Here is a 22,682-nt window from a genome sequence, read left to right as displayed (position 1 = left end):
CAAAGGATGTCGGGTTGCGGGTTCAACCTCGCGTCTTGGTTGCTTTCTTCGCGTTCAATTTATTCGGGCGAGAAAATTGTGATCGACCAGTTCTCTCTCTCTCTCTCTCTCTCTCTCTCTCTGCTAAAATGGCTGAGCCAATCCGCGATTCTGGAGATGTACGCTTTGGTCAACCAACCTCTTGAGAATTCTCAAAGGGCACAGGTATTTCACTCAATCGCTGAGTGTGGACAGTTCCTCTTCATCGTTGTCGTCGTCATCAACGTTTCAAACACCTCTGCCGGTCTTCAGTTCCAAAGCAATAGCCGTGAGCCCTACTCGCACGGTCTGCTAGCATTCCATCCTCGATCCTACTCATCAGTTTTGCTCCGCTAGTCGAGCGACCGACTGGAAACGCATTAAGGGTAAAAGTACAAGGTCAACACCCCGACATCCCTTTCTCACAATGAACCGCGGATCAGGTCCTCAGAACATCTTCCGCGCGCTCGATCGTCTGCGCCAGCAAGCTCAGCAGGCGTCACAGCAGTTCAACAATGCTGGCAAGCCCGGCGGAAGCAGCGGTGGCAGTGGAGGCGGAGGACGTGGAGGCCCTCCCAACCTTGGTAACATTTTTGGCGGTTCCGCTGGTATCATTGCGCTAGTCACCCTTGGTTTCGGTATCAATATGTCGCTCTTCAACGTCGATGGTGGTCACCGTGCTATCAAGTACTCTCGTCTCTCAGGTATCAAGGAAACCATCTTCAACGAAGGTACCCACTTCATGATCCCCTGGTTCGAGAAGCCTATCGACTACGACGTCCGTGCCAAGCCTCGCAGCATCGCCTCCCTCACAGGTACTAAGGATCTTCAAATGGTTTCTCTCACTTGCCGTGTTCTCTCTCGTCCACGTGTTGATGCGCTTCCGACCATCTTCCGAGAGCTCGGCGCCGACTACGACGAGCGTGTCCTGCCATCCATCGTCAACGAGGTGCTCAAGTCGGTCGTCGCTCAGTTCAACGCTTCTCAGCTCATCACACAGCGAGAGATGGTCTCGAGATTGGTGCGTGACAACCTCACTGCGCGTGCGCAGCGCTTCAACCTTGTCCTCGATGACGTCTCCATCACCCACGTTTCCTTCTCCCCCGAGTTCACCCACGCCGTAGAGGCCAAGCAGATCGCACAGCAGGCTGCTCTCCGTGCCGCCTTCTTAGTCGACCAGGCCATTCAGGAGAAGGCTTCCATCATTGTCAAGGCACAGGGTGAGGCTAAGTCTGCCGAACTCATTGGTGAAGCCGTCAAGAAGAACAAGGGTTTCCTTAAGCTTCGTAAGCTCGAAGCTGCTCGTGACATTGCTACCATCCTCTCGCAAGCCGGTACCAACAACAAGGTATTGCTTGACGCCGACACGCTCTTGCTCAATGTTGCCAACGAGGACCCTAACCACTCGTAAATTCGGGCCCCGGTTGTATGTGAAAAGCAGCAGCATACCCTTGCATTTCCTCAGCGTCTCGACGCAAACGCTCGCTCTCTTCTTGTATTCTATCCTTACTCGTTGCGCGCTCTTGCATTCTCCACTCAAATTCAACACTCTGCTCCACTCTCCATGTTCTTTGTGCCAACAGAGTTCCCTCACGATTCCATTAACTGGTAGTCGTCTAGACCGATTTCACTGATTCGAACAACTACCATTGCATCAACAGTTCCTGAATACAAAACACAAGCAGAACTCGGCAATAACTAACTAAAATTTGTACAGAACGCGTGGGATGCTGACCCTGACAAAGTCTCCTCCCAGTCAAAATGCGTGCCTCCCTTTGACGAGAGGATGAGAAGTGAAAGTGAGCTTTCTAACGGCTTCCTCCGTGACGCAGCGGTTACTCTGTCCTCGCTACCACACGGCAATCACGTACTGCGCCATGTACCGTGACGATTACGATATCGGTGTGCTGCAAAAAATCTCGAGACTCATTTGGGATAAGACACGTTATCTCACAGTCAACACACGCTTGCTGCCTCCACAAGAGGCCAGCCATGAGAGTATCCGAAAACAGAGAGCACAACCGACGCTGCTGTGCAGACGACGGCTCCACCTCCAACGGCAGTTTTGTATTCTAGAGGGTGAGATGAGAAGGTCACAAGATTAGCTCCCCTCATCCCAAGTCGACGCCTCTGTGAGGCATCAAATGGAACTGGGTGTAAGCGTGCGTAAATGCTTTATAGGATGCATGTGACCAGCAAGGGATCATTGAACCCAATCGAAAAGGAAAGAGACACGACCCTCACCACATCAGAGGCGCCAAAGCGGCCAAGAGGTTAAGCAAAGAGTCGAGGCACTCCAACGTCGCAAAAGGCAAACCGCTTAGAAGAGACGGTAGACCTTGCCCATGGTGGACTTGACGTGGAGCGACTTGATGTTTTGCCACTGCTTCTTAAGAAGCGAAATGAGGAAGTTGATGGCAAGCATGACGTTGGCGAGGAGCTGGTCATCAGACATCTGGACGTGGCCGACGGCGACACCGAGGCAGAGAACTTTCTTAAGCTGGAACTTGATGGTGCTCTTGACCTCGGTAACCTTCTTCTCGAGGTCCTCGCCGTGCGAGACAGGGGTGGGGAACTTGCCGGCCTTGGAGAGACCGGGGCCCAAGAGACGAGGGATCTGCTTGATAAGAGCCTCGGAAGCAAGGAAAGCGTCGTACTTCTTGGCGAGCTTCTTGACGAGCTTCTTGTTCTTATTGAGCTTCTTCAAGTCCTCAACGGTCATGAACTCGAGGTCGATGAGCTTGGCACGGTCGACATCGGCGGCGTCGGCAAGAATGCACATGCTCATACGGGGTCGGGGAACATGGGGAAGCTTGACGGTACCCGAGAAACGCTTGTCACGCTGGGGGTCGTAGTTCTTAAGGCCGATCTGGAGCTCGACGGTCTCGTTGAAGTTTCGGCGCTTGTCCTCAGCAGCCTTGATAAGCTCCTTGAGAGTGTTACGCACGCTGGACACCTGGATCTTGCTCACTGCGAGATAGGAGAAACGTCAAGATTCGGCGGCAAGTTAGCAAAGATGTTCATATTATGGACGCTGATGCAAGGCGAGTGTTGCGAATGCTTGCGGTGACGCTGGTCGAAGCACGCTAAAACTTACTCTTGACGTTGTCGTTGGTGTGACTGGTGAGGAGAGAAGAGCGAAAAGCGTACTAATCCTCCGACCAAAGCTGTTAGCCGCTCGCTCTTCCCGCCCAGCCTGCCACAAATTTGCTGCAAATCTCGCGGATCCGAAACTTCTGCTGCGGCAATGAGGACCTTTGCGGACAGGGGCAAGTGAAACAACTTGTTGAATATACTGATCTAACAGCTCTGTCTCATCGGTGGGAAAACCTTTCATCGGCGATTAGATTGGTTCTGCTTGCAAATCATCCAGTGAATTGGCCGACACCTCAAGCTGCCCCGATGACACAAGTTGGCAGGGCCGTTCGAAGCGTTGTACTGAGGTCTCCACTCCAAAGCCTATCGTTCCTTAACTGCTCCTACCAAACAAGGCACCATTGGATTGCAATCCTTAACGCTCAAGATGTCGACGGCACCCACTCTATCGCTACAGAAGACCTCGGTCGCCCTAGTGCAGCTCGGCTCGACCTCCTTCGACAAAGCCTTCAACCTGAAGCGAGCTAGGGATGCTGTTCTCCGCGTTGCTGCCACACTCCCCAATGCATCCTCGGCTTCGGCTTCCTCCCCCACTCCCGCGCCAGTAGGCATGGTTGTTCTGCCTGAATGCTTCAACTCTCCCTATGGCGTCAAGTATTTCGCCGAATACGCCGAGTCGTTCGGAGGCGCCTACCAAAAGATTAAGAAGCCGCTCCCTTCTGCACTTGCACGTATGGGCAAAGGCAGAGAGGAGATCCGCTGGACCATCGATGCCTCCACTGATCCCAGCGCAGAGTCAAAGCTGGCCCGGGAGAAGGGCATCGGAAAGCCAGTCGAGATTGACGACCGCATCCAAAAGCTCTCACCAAGTCTGAAGATGCTGTCGGAGACAGCTCGCGAAGCCAACGTCGTTCTTGTGGGTGGAAGTGTGCCCGAACGCGACGATCTCACCGGAAACATCTACAACTCTTCATGCGTCTTTAACGGACAAGGTCAACTCATCAGCATTCACCGCAAGCTTCATCTCTTCGACATCGACATCCCCGGCAAGATGACATTCCAGGAGAGCGAAACACTGTCCGGAGGCGATCGTGTAACCGTGTTCGACTGTAGCCTTGGAAGATTCGGTCTTGGCATCTGCTATGACTTGCGCTTCCCAGAGCCGGCCATGATCGCTGGTCGTCTCGGTGCAGGATGCATCATCTACCCCGGCGCATTCAACACTACGACTGGACCTGTCAGCTGGGAGCTTCTGCTTCGCGCACGCGCTACGGATAACCAGGTCTACGTGCTTGGCTGCAGTCCCGCACGTCCCATCCAAGAGGCTATTGACGGCACTCTGACCGAAAAAGATGGATGGCGTGATGGTGAGAAGGCATATCCAGCTTGGGGTCATTCAAGTGTCGTTGGGCCCCTTGGTGATGTCAAGGCCAAGCTCGGCGAGGCGGAAGACACACTTGTCTTTACTTTGGACCCAGAGGAAGTGGAGCAGACTAGAAGGAACATCCCGATCAGCACGCAGCGCAAATTCGATGTGTATCCGGATATCACATGTGGTTAGTCGACGTGGTTCGCACAGGGATATATTAGCATACATCTATCATGATCAATCCAACGTGAGATCGGGGAAGAAATGGAAACGAATTGCGATGATGAGGACTCAAACGGCAATCAAAGCAGCTTGAGTGTATATCTGCGGCAGAATCGAGTGGTATTACTGCTTCGCACTTGCCTATCTTACAGAGCAAACAGACACACATCATCGTCTAGAGTGCGTAGATGAAGAAGGAAGGCCGACCTTGCGGTCGCTCGCCGGTACTACAGTTTGAAGCTCGAACTCGCCTTGTTGTGGAGCAATGCTAGGTGAGTTGAGTCTCGTGTCGTTAGCAGAGCTGCTGTCTTCCACCTTGCCTTCCATTCCACCTACAATCCCAATGGATCTGAGCCTTGCCAAAGCTACTACAATAGACAGCACTGAGCAGGCGAAGCAAAACCAGCTCGCTGCTTTGTACCCCTCCAGCAACGCCTTGACTGGAACAGCATCCTTCACACTGCCGCCAGATGCTCCGACAGCGGCTCGCGGTGCGAGGTACGAGCCTGCAAGCAGCATTGAAGGGTGATGCACCAGGTCTCGTGTAAGCAGCCGAGCAGCCTGGCCAGCAGACTTGGCAACAGCAGCCTTGGTGACTGACGTTGATATGGACGAAGAGATGGCAAGACCTAAAGATGTAGCTACACGAATGGTCGTATTGAACAGCGAGCCAGCCAGAGCTTGATACTGTCGTCCAACCGACTTGCTTGCGAAGAGTTGTCCGGCGGGGAAGAAAAGGTCAGGACCGACTTGCAGAATCATAGTCCACAACATGGCTTTGTAGTATGGTGTGTCTGGCTCGACACCCACCGACAGGATGACACAGGCTGCCGCACCAGCGATTGCGCCACAAACGATGAGCCAAACGGCTGGAATTCTTCCAACAACAAGCCCTGCGAAGACATTGAGAGCGAGACCCATGGCAATCATTGGCAGGAAGTACAAGGACGTTTTTGTGGCCGAGATGTGCTGTACTTCCTGGAAGACCAGCGTACTGAGATACGACATGACGTTGAAACTGAGCCATGCCAGGAAGATCACAAGCAAGACAGCTCCAAACCGAGGTACTCGCCAGATTGCTGGTGGCAGCAATGGTGCAGTCGGAGGTGCCTTAAAGAAGGTGGCATTTCGACGCTGTTGAGTATTGGCAGCAGTTGAGGCACCCAGCTCGTATGTTCGCTGCTTTTTCTCCAGGAAACGCTCCCAGGAAATAAAAGCGCCTAGCAAAGCAATCGAGGTCGGGAGCAATGCCAGAACATACGACGTCTTCCAGCCATGCGGTGCTGTTTCAGCATCTGCAAGTGCGAAAGTGAGCATGACAAGACCTGATGTCGACATCAGAGCTCCGAACCAGTCGAAGGTCTTCAGGCGAAGCGAACGACTCATGCTGGCGTTCGCTGTAGCGTTCGTGTTGCCAATGGTGTTGATGTTGTGAATGCTTGTCGCTGTGCTCGTAGCGTTGGACGAGGATGCTGGTATGCTCGATGTGACAGCCTTGTTCAGGTTCTGGGGAGCAGGGCTCGTGGAAGCACGAGGATCAACAGAAAGCGCCGCAGCATCGGAGGTCAAATCGATGACTGAGGTCGCTCTTGAGTTACTGGCTGTTCGAATGAGCTCTTCGCCCTCGTTTGGCAAGGATACATATGCGCATAGCCCACAAGCAATGGCAAAGGCACCCAAGATCCAGAAGATGATCCGCCATCGAGCTGCAAGGAGACCTCCCAAGACAAGGCCAAGGATGAATCCAACTGGCTGGGCAGCTCCGATCAGAGCGAAGCTTCTGTTCTTGATCGGACCTTCAGGTATTGAACTACCCAGGATGCCGACACCAGCAGGGATGAGCATCGCTGCTGCGAGGCCAAGACCAGCACAGCAGCCTATCAAGCCTTCGCCTGTGTTCATGAATGTAGTCGTGATACAGACTGCAGCAAAGCACACGATTCCAAGAAGGAAGACTCGTCGTCGGCCGAATGCGTCTGCCATTGCTCCGGCAATGAGCAAGAGAGCACCACTGACCAAACTGAACATGGACAATGGCCATGACAGCAGTCCTTGCGATAGATTGACCGACTTAGCAATGGAGGGCAATGCGACCGTCAATGCGCCGCTGAGGAAGCTGGTGAGAATGGTAACACCACTGATCGCTGTAAGAGAGAGGATGATGCGGGTGACGGCTGAGAGCTTTGGCGTTGATAGGATGCTCGAGAGCTTTCGAGACGAGAAAGCGCCTCGACGCAATTCAGACAAGCTGCTGGATCGTTGCATGCTCATCGTTGCTTTTACTTTGCAATCTTACTGTGCTTGGTGATGGATGATGGTGGTCTGCTGCCAAGTAAGGGAGACGGCATGGAGTTGATCTGGAAAGACCGCGGAGTCATACCACCGAAAGTTTCTCAAGAGACTCCTTTAATGCGCCGTGAATAGCCGAGGAAAGCCGGCAAAGAGGTCGCACAGAGGAATATGAGTTTTATCATGCGCCTTATCTCGTGTGCTCGCTCCCTCGCGTTCAGTCGATTAAGTTCAGTTGAAGTAAAATAGAAGACATCCTTCGCACAGGTGTATGCTATCTGAAATGCTTACTTGATTTCGATGAGTTAAGGCTACAAACATGAGCATATATATATATATATATATATATATATACAGTATATGTGTTGAGAGTCTCGCATGTCTGAGTCAGCTCGTGAATAAGCGGTCTGTGCTTTCACCAACTTCGGCAATTGGATAAACTCTGGATATTCTCTGGCGTATCTTCAATTAGTTTGAGTTCACGGCTTTTAAACCCGGACCCCCGCACTTGTCCAGTTTGTTGGAGTTTGAGCAACCACGTGGCGCAGCTGTTCTTCCCTTCCAGCTTCAGCAGGCTCGCACACTGGCGTGAACAATGACGATTTGACAACGCATTCACTTTGATCAAAGCGAGCATTTGTGAGATTCTCATGTGAGGCAAAGGATAACAGAAAAGTAAGAGCCCTAGGAAATAAGTACAGAGAAGCATGAAAGCTGCAAAAATCCATACAAACAGTCGTCAAGAGCGGTTTGCTTCCCTCCAACTCCCACATACTCGTCCCAAAAAGCTCGAAGCATGCATCTTAGTTCCCATAGGGAACGGTCTCGTAGGTAGGGCTGCACTGGTCAACCTTGATGTCCTTGTCAGATCCAGTATGCGCTGCGTCAGAAACTCGCTGCGAAGCAACGCCCATTGCTGTCACCTTGTCGAGCTTCCTCCAACTCCAGTAACCCTGCTGGCGGCAACCGCGCATGTGCATGTACAAACCGTACCATGCCACAACAGCGAAACCAGCGATAGGCACGAAGAAAGATCGTCGAGTGCTGGTGGCATCAGCAACTACGGCTTGAACACTCGGATACCATGCTCCTCCTGAAACACCGGCTGCAACGAGAGCACTACCGAGTTTCTGCTTAACACCGAGGTTAGAGGTTGAGAGGGTGAAGATGATAGGGTAGCAGACCGACTCGAAGAAGAAGATGAGCATCAAGCATGCGATACCACCAACTCCAGGAACAACAGCGGTCAAAATCGACATGAAAACACAACCAAGACCGCAAACGAAGAGCATGAGCGCCGAGTCAACCTTGGACAAGATCGGAACACCGGTGAACCGACCAATCGTGAAAACAGCGAGTGTGACCGAGAAAAGATCCGCTGCTCTGGTGACCGTGGTGTTGAGATCTGGCTGCTCGACATAGAAGTTGATCGTAAGGGAGGCAACGGCGACTCTGTTGGCGGACGATCAGCAGCATCAAAGTCAGAGCATGACGGCAAAACGAATGCGACGGTAAGGCGGAAGAAAATTTGCGGGGAAGAAAAAGAGATGGTATGAGTGGTTGTCAGCATTTGACTCCTTTCTGGAATGACTCGCGGAGCTCTAGGATGGGTAGTAAGACAAGTACTGGCTGCCTACATACATGAACTCAGCGAAAGCTCCGTATAGGAGATGACGCTGGTTCCAAATGTTCACCGGCTTCTCATCGAGGGAAGCATCGACTTCTTGCTTGACTTCGGGAAGTTTTGCGATGAACAAGAGGGAATTGATGACACATCCGAACCCTGCTATCCCCAGATACACCCACTGAAGGTGGTTGAGAATGTGCGAGTGACCGGTTTTGAGGAAGGTGCGACCAGCAATGATGGGGCCGAAGATTGAAGCGACACCGTTCCAAGATTGGGCCAACACGAGACGGAAGGAGGCGTTCTGAGGTGGACCCAAGACTGTGATATAGGAGTTGGCAGCCATTTCAAGCCAAGCGAGACCTGAGGCGGTGACGAAAGTGCATACGAGGAAACCAGGATAGGAGTAGTAACTAGAAGTAAGGACAAAGACGCAGCTCAAAGGTCAGTAAGCTCCTCTAAGAAATAATGATTACGATGGACATTTAGTGCTTGTAGCATCATCCAGAGGAACCTTTTGCCTCTGCTCACACCGCGCAAGGCCAGAAGAGGATGGTACCAATTGAGAAAAGACCGAGACCACCGTGAATGCTGAAACGGTATCCGTACTTCCTGGCGAGGGGACCGGAAATTGGACCGTTCACAAAGTAGGCACCAAAGTAACAAGCCTGGAGTCCGGTGGACTGAGCCTTTGTGAGGTGGAGTGAGTCCTGGAAGGTCTTATTGAGAGAGTCAAGGAGACCATAAGACAGACCCCAGACAAAGAAGAGGGAAGAGACGAGAGCGAAGCTGAAGTAGATCTAGCTCTTGCTGAGATTGTCGGCAGTCACCGCACGTTGGGTGGCAGCGCCTTGGAGCTTGCCAAAGCGACCCATCATTGATGTAGTTAGAGTCTAGAGCTCAGGGACGTGATCCGTCCAAGGTAGTAGGAGAAGAATTGGATGAGGAGACAGGCTATGATACCGGGACTATGAGGAGCAGATCCGACCATACGTTGAGACGGATGAGGCTTTATATCTCATGAATACAACAGTGTCATGGAGGACGTGTCTGGGAACTGCAGAGAGCGCGGACGCTATGCAGGTTCGAGCTACAGCGCCCAAGAGCAGCAGACCGTACTCGAACTTCAGTGCCGGCGAAAGCAACACAGAGAATGGCACGGTTTCTTGCACGACCCCACACCTTGGATATGCGGCTCTTCCCCACAACTCACTCAGCCGACCGAAAGAACACCTTGCATTGCAGTCTCTGGCGCTATGCGAAACTCATTGTCATCTGTCAAAGCGCTGTTCAAGATGTAAGACGCACTGTGATTGAATGTGACCTACGGACGGACGGAAGAACAAGAGGGACGATGAATCCACGCTAGGGGCTCGGATACTCTCTTTGTCGCTAGCTTTCGCGCTTTGCATCACAGCACTTTCGTACCTTCATGTAGCATATCCATGGCTTCACCAACTCAAGTTCGCAACTGCACCAGATCAATCTCGTCATTGTACCACTTCATTTTGCATTTCTTGCAAACCATGAGACGCCTTGCAGCCACAGCAACAGACTGCTTCTCCTCATTGACAGCATGGAGGGGCTTGTTTCGTATGCGCAAAGCTCACGCGTCAAGTTGTGCCCCCACAGATTTGTTTCAGCGCAAGAGCAGTGTGAAAATTTGGTTCTTGAAAAGATTCATCGCGCGGCAAGAACGCGGGGGAGACAGGCCAAGTGCCTCGAATGAAACAATGGCCGTTTCACCGACAGAAGACCCTGAGCGGGAACAGTCTTAGCTCGTGTAACGTTCCATCAACACTCATTAAGAGGAAGCCGTTACACTGCAACGGTCCGGGATTGAGGCTTGACCAGGTCGACTGGCGTCTGGTGACAGTCAAAGTGGGTACTCCGTCTCCTGAGAATCTGCGAGCAACGAATGACGGTCATTTCTAGCGCCGCTTTACGGCCAAAACCCTGCACCGAGCACCAGTACGGATGCTCCTCCAGCCAATCGGTGCTGCCATCGGAAACCCGTCGCGGACGAACTCTCTGTATTGTGTGTGTATATGAGCAGACTTGAGACGGTCGAATGGCTGCACTAGTAAGTCGCTCAGATGAGCAACCTCTCAATCAGACAATTCTGTGTGTACCATTGGGCAAGCCAACGTTCAGCGGCAGACGGGGAAGACTCATTTGCTTGGCCACGCCCCTACCAAACCTTGGACTGATATACATACGCAGTGAGGCCCAGGCTTTTGCATGATAGCAGGCACCTAACCATCTTGCCATGCATCGACGCAGCAACATCACGTTACCAATGATTTGAAAGTCTTCCTTTCCAGAGCACAAACACCACTTCGTTTCTACTAGGCCGGCACAGATTCAGATGGTGAACAGAAGGCTCTCTAGCTTTGGCGCTGTTCTCCATGTCAACCTGCCTTCTGCTCTGTTCAGAGACTGGACGGCGTGGCCGGTCGATGTCAACGGAGTCGAAAATCGTACCAATTACACCGACTCTATTCCGTGACTGCAGCCCGTATATTCATGCTTTCACTGCGGAAATGCCCCCTTCACGGCATATTCAGCCAGCACTCGATCAAGTTTCGTGCTGTTCTCTGTCATTGATACTGCATAGCAATGGAAACAATGGAGACGGTTTGCTTTTACCGTGGTATAACTCGTCATTTGCCCGAGAATCGTCCATTCTCTCCGTGTATGTTGGGACACAAAATCTGTCTTTCTAGATTATATACAAAGTGGACACAGATGAGAATGCGATAAGGGATCAGATAATACCATGCTGAGATTTGAGGGAAATGCTGATGCTTGCAGCGAATGGATCGGACTGATGGTGACAGTGCTCAATTTGGGATGGATCCCGGGCGCTTCTTAGGTTTTCACGCACACTATGAAGCGCGGCTTGCGGCTCCTCCCCGCCTTGGGACGTCGCCACAGCCCTGTCGCCTACTGGTGACTCTGCCTTATACTTTACACCACCTAAGTTTGCTCTGCTTTTCCAAGTGCCTTCATGTGATGCTGTCCTTTTGAATCTTCTGCTTTGACTCGAGCCACCACACTGATTCTCTCTCTTGCGTATCCTCTGTGCTGCTTCCGCATTTTTGTGCTCCATCGTTGCTTATTCAGCATCGAAAATGTAAACCGTTCGAGACTGTCACCTTTGCGAAAAGAAGGCAAACTTCAGAGTGACGGTGGACGAGGCTGGAGTTCCTTTCAATGTGTGCGAGTGCAACACAGGCGGTAAACGAGTCAAAGTCCTTCTTGATGACAAGTCTAGCGCATGGCCACAGCAGCCGGTAACAACCTTTCTGCCGTGATCAAGGACGGCCACATCCTCTTGCAGTTTCTGGCATTACCGATCCAATCCGGTGTTGGAACGACACTTGAAACGAATTGTCTTTGGTGGCACCGATCACGGCGGATGCGACTACATCTCGTTCAAGTCTTCTCGACATTCGCATCGTCCTTAGCGAAGACTTTCTTTCGCGATGCGGAGTAACTCGGATGCAACCTGCACCAACTCGGCGAACAATCGTCGGTCACGAGAATAAGACGACCTCAGTCGAATATCGAGATGATCTAGTGCTTCCCATTCAACTTGTCGTCGAGACTGGGAAGACTTGACAGGAGGTTGAATCATTCGAAAAGCCTCCGCAATACATTCCCCAGCGGCGGAATGCACCGATTAAAAAGGGCAAAACCTCAAAATCAATGATCGTCTTCATCGCTCTTTCGTTCTGTCGGACCAAATGAATCGCTTTATAGGACTCATGAGCGCCCTCCCAGAACTTTGGCTTGTTTCTTCAAGGACCAATATAGAGACGACGGCGTGAAAGTTCCATTGCAAACTCTAGAGCGTGGGATAGCAAGCCAGAGCAAATTAACGTTGCATGACATTGCGATTACCTAGAGGCAAACCCTTGAAAAGATACATATCGGAGTACGCTCTACGCCAGGACTCGACTGATGACCTTAGCAGGTCTCTTGTACCATGGCTTCTTCTCCACAAGTAGATCATCATCAGCTGCCGTGGGCTCTTCAAAGTCTTCAATGAGACGACGTCCTGTATCGAGATCGATGTCATCGAGACTGACGCTATTGTGAGCAAAAGCAGAAGAGCAGAAGAGAAAGGGTGTCAGTAGTCTGAAGCGACGAGATGGAATGGAATGATTGTGTACGTACATCTTTGTCCTATGATAAAGCTTCCATCCGAAGTACAATGCCACTGCAACAGGAATGACAATGTAAGCAACAATAATGTCTGCAGCTTTTCTTGGATTCAGGAAAGTCGTGTAACCCTGGAAGAAAGCTAGTACGACGTTGAGGATGAAAGCTCCCCATGTTCCGTACGGAGCGAGCCAAGCCCTGAAGGGAAGATCGTTGAGCGAGTTACCGTGATGCAACCAAGCCTGTCTGAATCGAATGTGACACAAGCAAATGATGGCAAAGATGATAAATGTGCTGACACCGGAGATATTGATGATGTAGGTGAAAACGGTGGAAGCGCCGGAATTGATCGAAAGCAAAGAGATGAGGGCGACCAAGTTCGACAGGACCAAAGCTGGGATAGGTACCTTGCCCTTTCTGGTTGTCCATCCAAAGATCTTCGGAGCTCGGCCAGTGGCACCAAGGGATTGGAGTGTTCGAGATGCGATGTAGAGCGAAGAGTTGCCGGCTGAGATCACCGAGAGGATGATCAAGGCATTGATAACACTGGCAGCTGCACCGATGCCTCCTCTTCTTAGCGCAATGGTGAGAGGCGAAGCTGCCGCCTTGCTCTCGGCACTGACAAGCGATGTGTCATTCGACGGGACGTTGAGGCCAATGAAAAAGATCGTTCCCAAGTACAGGAAGATGATTCGGTAAAAAACCGACCTGATGGCAACCGGAACAGCTCTTGCTGGATTTCTAGCTTCAGCTGCTGTGAGAGCAATCGCTTCCGTACCTGAGTAGAGCGTGCTAGCCACGACAAGAATCTTAGCGATGCCATTGAGAGCCGGTAATCCAGTGTTCTTGAAGGGCCCAGGGTCTCTGAAATAGCGGAAACCGATGTATCCTTGATCACCGCCCGCGCCGCCGACGTTAATGACAATACTAAGAATGAAGAATACGACAATACCGATAACTTTGATGGTTGCAAGCGCGAATTCGACTTCGCCGTATGCTAAAACCCCAAGACAACTGAGTCCCATGAAGAGAACCCAAAAGATTGCGATCCATGCACCGGTTGGAACCACCTGTGCGCCATCCCAGTAACGAATGACGATTGCAACGGCGTTGTATTCATTGGACAGTACTGAGATCCAGAGCTCCCAATAGATCCATCCAGCAACAAATCCTAGTGCTGGGTCCACCCATCTTCCGGCATACTCGATAAATGATCCACGAATGGCAAAAAGGGTTGCCATCTCACCGAGAGCTTGGAGCACAAAGTACACGATACCTCCTGTGATGGCGAATGCAATGAGAGCACCAGCTGGGCCAGCATTTGCAAGAGCTGTACCAGAACCAACGAGTAAACCTGGACCAATGATACCACCGATAGCGATCATGACCATGTGACGAGTTTGAAGTGCTCGACGAAGATCCTCGGCAGGAGGCTCGTTGGAGTTTGCTGATGCTGCATTGGACCGTGTCTTTTCGATATGGTCAGCATCTGGAGAGGATGGGTGCGAGCTTGGGAGCTCCTTGAATGCTGAGCCTGTCTGTGCTTGGTTGGATGTTGTTGTGATGTGGTCGACGCCACCGCTGCCTGTGTATGGAACAGACATCGTGGCGGTCGGTTCGATCCAGCTCCTATAGAGAAGCCGGCGATTGAGTGAGAGGAGCCAAGAACGTCCGCAGAAGTTGAGAAATGCCTTAAGCAAGATGTCGAGATGAAAGAAGGGAAGCTGGGATTCTGGAAGCACAAGCAAAGAAGCAAATTCAACTCATCAAAAGATCGATGTTCATCAAGCAGAACCCTGTTGAGGCAGGAAGCAGGAGGGTTTTATAACGATAAAAATCGATTGGATGGCTGCCAAGACCCGCAAGGGAAGCCGGTCCGAGTAGCACCTTGTTCTGTTAGCACGCTGCTTCTGACAGGCTGTTCAGAAGGCAAACACGTGCGGTGCTAAGGGGTCAAGCAGACAGATTGTAAGCAGTCATGCGTTTTTACTTGAACCTCCGACGATTTGCTTCATCGGGTTGAGAAGGGGTTCCTTGCCTGAACCTCCCCCAAGACACGCAGTTGGCAGGCAGGCCGGTGACACAAAGGCAGGAGAGCTCAAGACAGGCTGACTGGTTCGAAATGAGATTGGCCCTGCATCCAATGCGAAGAAACCTTTTTTTTTTTTGGCGTGCACAGGTCTCACCCACTCAGCACGCAATTATCTTTTCCGATCGTCCCGTCTGACCTGTCGGCACGGAACTCACTCGTGCGAGAGACATGAGACACTGACGTGGATTGCAGGCAAGAGACCCGTGAGGTCCTTGAGCTCGTTGGAGGCTCCCGGCCTGCCGCAAGAGGGGCCGGTCGAGCGCTAGGCAGAGCGGCAAGGGTGTGGAGATACAGGGTGGGCAAAAAACAGCAGCCAACCAAGCGATAAGCGCTGTTGGCTCAAAACGAGATGGAGGAGAAGAGGCTAGACGATGACGAGAGAAAACCAGATAAAAACACACAAAGGAACCACGTAGCATGTGGGTTACGGCCGATAGGCTCAGCCCAGATGCGCACGCCCTCTACCGCACGTGAAGCATCCCGTCTGACCTGTTGGCATGGAACTCACTCGTGTGAGAGACATGAGACACTGACGTGGATTGCAGGCAAGAGACCCGTGAGGTCCTTGAGCTCGTTGGAGGCTCCCGGCCCGCCAAGGACTGTCGCGTCGCCTGCGCAGCAGGTAGCGGTCGCGGCAGAGGGGCCATGGAGGCACCGCCATGACTAAAGGACGGGGTCTCGCCAAGAGGCGTCGACCGGGACCAGAGGGCCATGTCAGACGCTGTAGAGAGCCGAGGCGACCATAGTCCGGCGCTCGGTGGCGGTACGGTCGACATAGCGCCTGTAGCAGTCGGAGGTCCATCGACCCAGTAGCTTGATGGTGTCGGCGGCAACACCCTGTGCTGCCGCCCACGTCGCCGCACCCTGGCGGAAAGAGTGGCCAGCGTACTGCCTCGTGTCAAGGCCGAGGTGAGAGATGGCTAGCCGCAGGTGGTGGAGAAAAGTCGACCGTGTGAGAGGACGATGGCCGTCCTGGAGCCCGAAGAGAGGCACAGAGGCATGTCGCTCTGGTGGGCAGATGAGGCGAAGCGCCGCATAGGGGCACTCGATGCCGCCCACACGAGGGACGACCAAGGGGGCGCCAAGGCGGAAAGGGTCCGTCTTGGAGGCTGGGAGGAGGAGGATGGCATAGTCATCATGCCACGTGATCGATCCCACGAGGAGGCTGGTGGGATTGGCGGCGTCCCATGTGACCTCCCCACAGCGGAGGAAGCAGGCAAAGGAGATGGTGAAGGCGGTGGCGACGACCTGCCGGTCCCAGGCGCTGAGGGAAGACGACCGCGGGAGGGCTTCCAAGATGGCGTGCAGGAGGGGAAGGGTGATCGGTAACTTGGGCGTGGCCGGCCGGAGTCCAAGTGACCGTTTGATGCTGCGGACCACGCGCTCGAGTCGGCCTTGGGAGAAGCCGTCAAGGCTGAGACCGAGGTCAACATGCCACGACCTGAGAGCGTCGAGCTCGTGCTTGATGCTGTGGTACGGCTTCGACTGGGCCATGTCACTGACCCATTCCGTGAGGAGCAGGTCGGTCGCTGGGTAGGCGGCGACGTTGTAACCAAAGCGACGGGCGACAAAGGCGGCGTAGCGACCGGGGACGCCAGAGCTGCGTCGACGGCTGGACTCTGCGAGGCCGCGCCAGATGAAGGTGGCGGCGAGAGTTGAGCAGCCAGTGGCGGCGACAAAGGAAGGGGGAGGGGCGTGTCTCGTCTGGCCAGAAAGAGGAGGGTGTGAGCCCCGGGAAAACGCTGTGAGATGACGGCAAAACGACGGCGGGAAAGGAGGTCAGCCAGGTGGTTGTCCTCCGAGGCGACACGGACGGGGTGGAGTGTCAGCTGGTGTCGAAAACAGAGGCCAACAATCTCGCACAGGAGCGTCTGTGTCAGTGGATCCCGAGACCGGCCGGAACGAAGGCCATGCTCGACATTGGTGTTGTCGACATGGAGGACAACCATGCGGGGCCCGTCCCAGTGCGCCGAGAAGACCCTAAGGGTGTCAAGGACTGCCAAGGCCTCGTGGAAGCGGATGTCCTTTTGCCTGTGCCATTTGGACACTTCCTTACACCACACGGCCGACGGCGAGTCCATGAGGCCCCAATGTGCGCCGTAGCCACGTTTGGAGGCGTCTGTCCAGATGTGCTCGACGACAAGTGGTGACAGCTGCAGGAGAGAGTGGCCGGGCCAGGCGAGAAGTGTTGATCGCCACCATCGCAGCTCGGCCACTGCTGGTCGAGAGATGCGACGAAGGGTGAGGGGATGGCGGTGAGCGGCCTTGGAGGCGTCGTAGAGGCGTCGCAGGAAGGCCTTGCCATGGGGGACGACCTGCATGACGAACTGTAGGAGCCCAGCAATGCGTTGCCAGTCCAGTAGATGCGCCGACCGACGTGACAGGAGGTGGTCGATGGCGTCCAGGATGCGTTGGCGCCGTTCGACCGTGATACCGACCGTTTGTCGTATGGTGTCGACCTCTATGCCCAGGATCTCCAAGCGCGTCTGGTTCCACGACGTTTTGGAGGGGGCGAGTTGGAGGCCAAAGGCATGACAGGCCAGTGCGAGTGCGTGGAGAGGGAGGTCGGCAGTGGCAGTGGACGGCGTGGCACCAAAGAAATCGTCCAGGTAGTGCTTGACCGGGTGGGACGTGGTCAACTGGACGACCCAGTGAAGCGCCTCCGCGAAGAGATTGAAAAGCCACGGCGCGCTGCGCCCACCAAAGGTGAGTCCTGTCTCCATGTAGAAGAGGCCATCAAAGGTAAGGCCAAGGAGACGGGCATCGTCGAGTGCCGTGACAACATGTCGAAAGGCATTGGTCAGGTCGCTCTTCCATAGGCGACAGCCAGGGTTGTCCCGTACAAACGACAGGATGGACGCCAGGGTGGCATAGCGGATGGCCGTGAAGTGGGTGGCGATGCCATCATTGACGGCAGGGAGCTGGCCAGCTGCTGGACGACGAGGATGCGACAGGTGATGGATGGTGCACAGCTTTATCGACCGTGGCTTCGGTACAGTCCCTACAGGTGAGCAGACAAGGTGACAGTCTTGCGGGTTGACTGTGACAATGCATCCTTCAGCGAGGCGGGCAGAGAGCTCGGCTCAGACGTGTGCTGCGCCGACAGCATCCATGGGCAGGTTCTTGATGTTGCTGAAGCGGCTGCCATGTCGAAGAGGCCCGGTGTAACCGATCAGGATGCTGTGCTGGATGGCACCAAGGAGCTGGTCGACAAAGGCTTTGTCGGGGTAGTCGGCTAAAGCCACCCCCCAAGCGCTGATAGATGCCTGGATGGTGCCGTGTCAAGCAGGCTGGGATGATGGCGAGAAGATGGGCTCGACCATGGTGGTGTTGGGGCGAGCGGGTGGGCGGAAAGACTGGAGAGCCGAGAGGGAGACGAGGGAGAGGTCAGCCGACGGGACTAGCAAGGGGTCTGCTGACGTGCCTGCCGCAGTGGACTGAAGAGGAGCCGCTGTAGTCGACAAAGAGGCACAGGGCGGTGACAACTGGGACTCGAAGGTGCCACTTTGTGACGACATACACGCTGACGGGCAGGCTGCATGGTCACAGGGCAGGAGGAAGCCGCTTTGTGGCGACGCGCACGCTGACGGGCAGGCTGCGCGGTCACAGGGCGCGAGGGTGCCGCTGAGTGACGACACACACGCTGGCGGGCAGGCTGCGTGGTCACGGGGCAGGAGAGGACGTGGGTCGACCGCTGTGGGCAGACGGGACATGCTGAATGTCACTGTGTCCGGCCGGGATCGGGTGGAGCCGCTTTGTGACATTGCACACGCTGGAGGCCAGGCTGCGCCGTCACGGGACTGGGGGGTGTCGACTGCTGTGGAAGGCGACGGCATACCGGAGGCGGTAGCGTCAATCCGGAGTCGGGGGGTGCCACTGTGTGACGTCCCACGCGCTGCTGGGCAGGCCGTAAGGTCACGGGGCTGAGTCGACCAGGCAGGCTGTCGACTGAGTGGGGCGGACTCACTGGATGATGCTCTACTTGAGAGCTTTGGCATTGGTGCCGGTGGTGTTGGAGGCGGTGGTGGCGGTGGTGGTGTCGACGTTGAGATGGTGTGGGCAATCCTTGCCCATGTGCTTGCCACTGCAGGAGCGACAGATGTGCCGGCGCACGCAAGGTCGCTCGGTGGTGCCGACACACCTGCCATTGTTCCAGGACGTACAGACCTCCAGGCGACGTGGGTCGTCGTCAACGCGTGACCGCTTGGATGACGTGGACGCAGCTGATCGGGAAGGCTGCTTGGTGGGGACACCGAGGAAGTGTGAGTTGTTGAGCTCACTGTCGTAGTGCGCCCACTCGGCTGCTGATGCTCGTCCCAGCCGAGCAGTGCAGATTGTGACGATATAGTCGACGACACGCTCCCACGGGTAGACGGCCTGCTGCTCTGCAATGTGCAGGTAGAAGCGGCCGAGGCCGATTGGCAAGTCGCGGTCCGGCGAACTGGCGGCGCGCAGCGACGTGTATATGAACCAGAGCTTGGTGAAGGCGTCGAACGATGGGATGGCTCGGAGGAAACCTTTGTTGGATGTCGATGGGCCAGACCGCTTGCTGAGCTTGAAGCCGTCGATGAAGACGTCTGCTGGCTCCTCGTCGGCAACAGTACCGGGCCAAGCTGGGTTGGCGAGCTTTGGCAGCTCGTAAACGGTGATGGTGTCATTGTGGACCTTGTCGACAATCTCGGGAGGGATCCACGTGTAACGGCAGCCGGTCTGGTACTCACCGGGAGGGGCTGAAAGGGCTGGTGGTGGACGGGGGGCGGCGGCGGCGCCAACTTGAGGGGAGGGGGCTGGTGGGGTCGCCGGGGTCGAGGGGTTAACAGCAGCCTGGATGGCGGCCTTCAAGCCTTGGACGGCGTGGTGGAGGTCGTCCTGCAGCAGCTGACGCAGCTCGCTGACCCTGGTCTCGACAATGTCTGTAACGAAGGCCGGCGTAACGGAAGGAACTGGTGTCGGGAGAGTGGGAGGAGGGGGTAGGGATGGTGGCGACGGAAGAGCAGCAGCTGCCGGCGAAGGTGTTGTGTTACGACCTGGAGCTGGTGTCGACAGCGGCAGAACAAGAGGTGCTGGTGTTGACGGCGGCAGAACAAGAGGTGCTGGCGACGGTGCAGAAGGCGTCGATGATGAGGCCGGTGGTGCCAATGGTCGAGCAGGGCGGCAGGCGAGACACGAGCGCACTACCTGCGTAGTACGAGTGCGGTGGAAGAACTCGTTGAGCGGTTTCAGCTGCTTGCAGGTGCGACAAGGCTTGAAACCGTCCGACATGGCAGCGGTCAGAGGGGCTGACCGAAGAAAAACAGCAGCCAACCAAGCGATAAGCGCTGTTGGCTCAAAACGAGATGGAGGAGAAGAGGCTAGACGATGACGAGAGAAAACCAGATAAAAACACACAAAGGAACCACGTAGCATGTGGGTTACGGCCGATAGGCTCAGCCCAGACGCGCACGCCCTCTACCGCACGTGAAGCATCTTTGCGAGTAGCTGCCTTGACGCCTTGGCTTCTCATGGCAATGCCAATGACCCAAGACACAATGAACCACAATGCAACAGCTGAGCAGCTCTGATGGTCCGTGGCAACTGATGGTCCGTGGCAACATCTTTTCCTGATTGGGCAGACCGAAAGAAGCAAAAACTTTGATGGCACACAAGCCTTTCAACATAAGCGAGGTCGCTCTGGAGTTTGTCGAGATACCTGATTAGATTTCAGCAAGCCTGAACGGTTCCAATTCCTGAGTACCATGAGAGTGAGGTCTGTAGCATTCACGTTATCCTGTCTCGCATCCCTTACATCGCTCAATCTCAGCAACCTCAGTTGCAATCATAGGAGATACGTTGCGATTTCGTGCGAATACATGCTCTTGTGTAACGTAGGACACGGGATTTGATTTTCAAAATTTGCCGCGAAAGCACGAGAAAATATTCTCTGCCTTGACCATTTCTTTTCTTTGGTGAGTTTATTGGCGGCCTAACAAACTTCACCATGGCACGAGTGTCAGTTCAGGAACACGAGCGTTTCTGCCGGCCAAAACGCCGAAAGCAGGTGCCAATATGGGGGAATGCAACAAGGTGACCCGCCTCACACGATCAAGCTCGCCTGCATTGCGGCTGAACAACGTCACTTCTGCGAACGTCGAACAACCAGTTGTGGGGTACGAGCATCAGCAAGATGACTTCGAGATCTGCCGGCGATTTGCCAAAAATCGTGGCCATGTTTGAAAGCTTGCCGTCCAACATCCTGGACAGCTTCTCAACACAAGGTCGGATCAATCTCGTCTATGCTCCTCATGGCCTTTCATTTCCCGAGCTTAACGAATGGTTTCTGAAGGAGCTCGCTGGAGCTCACGCGGCGATCGTATGGCCAGTTGCCGGACGATTCGGTCCAGAGCAGATTGCGGCTGCAGGGAAACAGTTGAAAGTTGTGGCTACGTACAGCGTCGGTACCGATGCTGTTGACAAGGATGCTTGTCGTCAAGCAGGAATCAAGGTCGGTTACACGCCCTACATCGGGGACAATTCAGTAGCAGAGTATACCATAGCTATGCTTTTGCATTATTGTCGAAGACTTGCTCCGTTGCAAGAAGTTGTGATGACGAATCGCTTTCCACAGGCAATGAGCGATGTCGTTCGGGATCCAACGCTCGACTGTGGCTTCAGTCCGGCTGGCAAGACAGTGTGCTTCTACGGTTTTGGCCGGATAGCCCAGAAGACAGCGGAAAAGCTTCTTGCATTCGGTGTCTCTCGGATACTCTATACTACCTCTCGATCCAATCCTTTCTCTCCTCAGAGCTTTCCCAGGTTGCATGCTTTGCGAGAAGCCTTCTACCCAGACACAACCATCGAGAACCTACCAGACCTCCTCGAACTCGCAGCACAAGCAGACATAGTCATCGTCCTTTGTCCAGGCAACGCTTCCACCAACGCAACCATCAACTCAACAGTCTTTTCAAAGATGAAACCCACCTCGGTACTTTTGAACGTGGCTAGAGGTACCGTTGTTGTCAACGATGATCTTGAGAAGGCACTCAGATCCAACCAGATTTCAGCTGCATTGCTCGATGTGGTGCAAGGCGAACCGCACATCAATGCAGAACATCCTCTGCTGGCTCCAGATCTCAGACATCGAGTTATGATACTTCCACATGCAGCTTCGAGTATAGTCGAGACGAGGACCTTGATGTGCGAAGTGACTGCGCGTAACATTCTTACGACGCTTGGGTTTGAGGATGGGTTACTGGGAGATAAGGAAGCTCTGGTTGAACAGCAAGCTTGGACACACTTTGCGGAATGATCAACTGCAAACTCTGTTTGCATCAACTTTGTCGTTGCAAGAATGAAAATGAGGGCTGAATTCTTCGCCAGCGACTTTCTGTGCATAGTAGTGATTCGCGATCCGGTACGATGCCGTATTGACACCATAAAAAAAAATTCTTCCTGCAGGGTGTCGCCTTGATCAACTTGTGAACTGGCGTACGAGGATCAACTTAAAGGCCTCGAAGGTGTGCTCACCATCCTACCCAACCAAGAGCTCGACGTCGTTCCCCACCTGCATCGCGAGGAGGGCGTACATGTCTATCAGATTCGTGACCTCTGTGCTGTGGTCACCATCAGAGACTGACACCATCACATCATCAGTCTGCACGCGACACTGGTAGCAACAGAGAACACAGCGCAACTCACTGTGGATATTCTATTGTAACTCAGACTGTTTCACACGCTGATCAAACTTGTAAAAGAAGTTTTGAACGAATGTTCGATGATGAAATGCAAATTGCAAAAGGATGAGTTTGAGAACTGCGGTCAGAGAAACC

At 53.9% G+C, this 22,682-nt stretch overlaps 8 protein-coding genes across 8 annotated transcripts; 3 read left to right on the top strand and 5 right to left on the bottom strand.

Annotated features, from left to right (window-relative positions):
• Positions 1-445: 445 nt before the first annotated feature.
• Positions 446-1,429, top strand: UHO2_05927 (putative PHB2 - prohibitin; the record flags this gene model as incomplete). Its single annotated transcript, XM_041557641.1, has 1 exon — positions 446-1,429. One exon carries the CDS (start codon positions 446-448, stop codon positions 1,427-1,429), a length of 984 nt encoding a protein of 327 aa, XP_041413575.1.
• Positions 1,430-2,338: 909 nt separating this feature from the next.
• UHO2_05926 (putative ribosomal protein L10a.e, cytosolic) lies at positions 2,339-3,042 on the bottom strand (the record flags this gene model as incomplete). Its single annotated transcript, XM_041557640.1, has 2 exons — positions 2,339-2,966; positions 2,990-3,042. 2 exons carry the CDS (start codon positions 3,040-3,042, stop codon positions 2,339-2,341), a joined length of 681 nt encoding a protein of 226 aa, XP_041413574.1.
• Positions 3,043-3,541: 499 nt separating this feature from the next.
• UHO2_05925 (uncharacterized protein) lies at positions 3,542-4,675 on the top strand (the record flags this gene model as incomplete). Its single annotated transcript, XM_041557639.1, has 1 exon — positions 3,542-4,675. The coding sequence occupies one exon, from the start codon at positions 3,542-3,544 to the stop codon at positions 4,673-4,675; it is 1,134 nt and encodes a 377-aa protein (XP_041413573.1).
• Positions 4,676-4,873: 198 nt separating this feature from the next.
• On the bottom strand, positions 4,874-6,976 carry UHO2_05924 (uncharacterized protein; the record flags this gene model as incomplete). The annotated part of the gene is made up of 1 exon (XM_041557638.1): positions 4,874-6,976. One exon carries the CDS (start codon positions 6,974-6,976, stop codon positions 4,874-4,876), a length of 2,103 nt encoding a protein of 700 aa, XP_041413572.1.
• An 821-nt stretch (positions 6,977-7,797) lies between these two features.
• Positions 7,798-9,496, bottom strand: UHO2_05923 (uncharacterized protein; the record flags this gene model as incomplete). Its single annotated transcript, XM_041557637.1, has 4 exons — positions 7,798-8,446; positions 8,636-9,031; positions 9,150-9,328; positions 9,449-9,496. 4 exons carry the CDS (start codon positions 9,494-9,496, stop codon positions 7,798-7,800), a joined length of 1,272 nt encoding a protein of 423 aa, XP_041413571.1.
• Positions 9,497-12,565: 3,069 nt separating this feature from the next.
• On the bottom strand, positions 12,566-14,389 carry UHO2_05922 (putative AGP3 - Protein of the amino-acid permease family; the record flags this gene model as incomplete). Its single annotated transcript, XM_041557636.1, has 2 exons — positions 12,566-12,713; positions 12,801-14,389. The coding sequence occupies 2 exons, from the start codon at positions 14,387-14,389 to the stop codon at positions 12,566-12,568; spliced, it is 1,737 nt and encodes a 578-aa protein (XP_041413570.1).
• A 1,202-nt stretch (positions 14,390-15,591) lies between these two features.
• UHO2_05921 (uncharacterized protein) lies at positions 15,592-20,139 on the bottom strand (the record flags this gene model as incomplete). The annotated part of the gene is made up of 8 exons (XM_041557635.1): positions 15,592-16,619; positions 16,721-17,809; positions 17,860-17,878; positions 17,967-18,143; positions 18,198-18,328; positions 18,406-18,472; positions 18,570-18,753; positions 18,860-20,139. 8 exons carry the CDS (start codon positions 20,137-20,139, stop codon positions 15,592-15,594), a joined length of 3,975 nt encoding a protein of 1,324 aa, XP_041413569.1.
• A 901-nt stretch (positions 20,140-21,040) lies between these two features.
• On the top strand, positions 21,041-22,162 carry UHO2_05920 (uncharacterized protein; the record flags this gene model as incomplete). The annotated part of the gene is made up of 1 exon (XM_041557634.1): positions 21,041-22,162. One exon carries the CDS (start codon positions 21,041-21,043, stop codon positions 22,160-22,162), a length of 1,122 nt encoding a protein of 373 aa, XP_041413568.1.
• Between the last annotated feature and the right edge of the window lie 520 nt (positions 22,163-22,682).

Source organism: Ustilago hordei (genome assembly GCF_900519145.1).
Source record: "Ustilago hordei strain Uho2 genome assembly, contig: UHO2_contig_16, whole genome shotgun sequence".
Lineage (NCBI taxonomy): Eukaryota > Fungi > Basidiomycota > Ustilaginomycetes > Ustilaginales > Ustilaginaceae > Ustilago > Ustilago hordei.
Note: the sequence above shows the minus strand (reverse complement) of the source record. Positions and strands in the feature narration are given on the sequence as shown.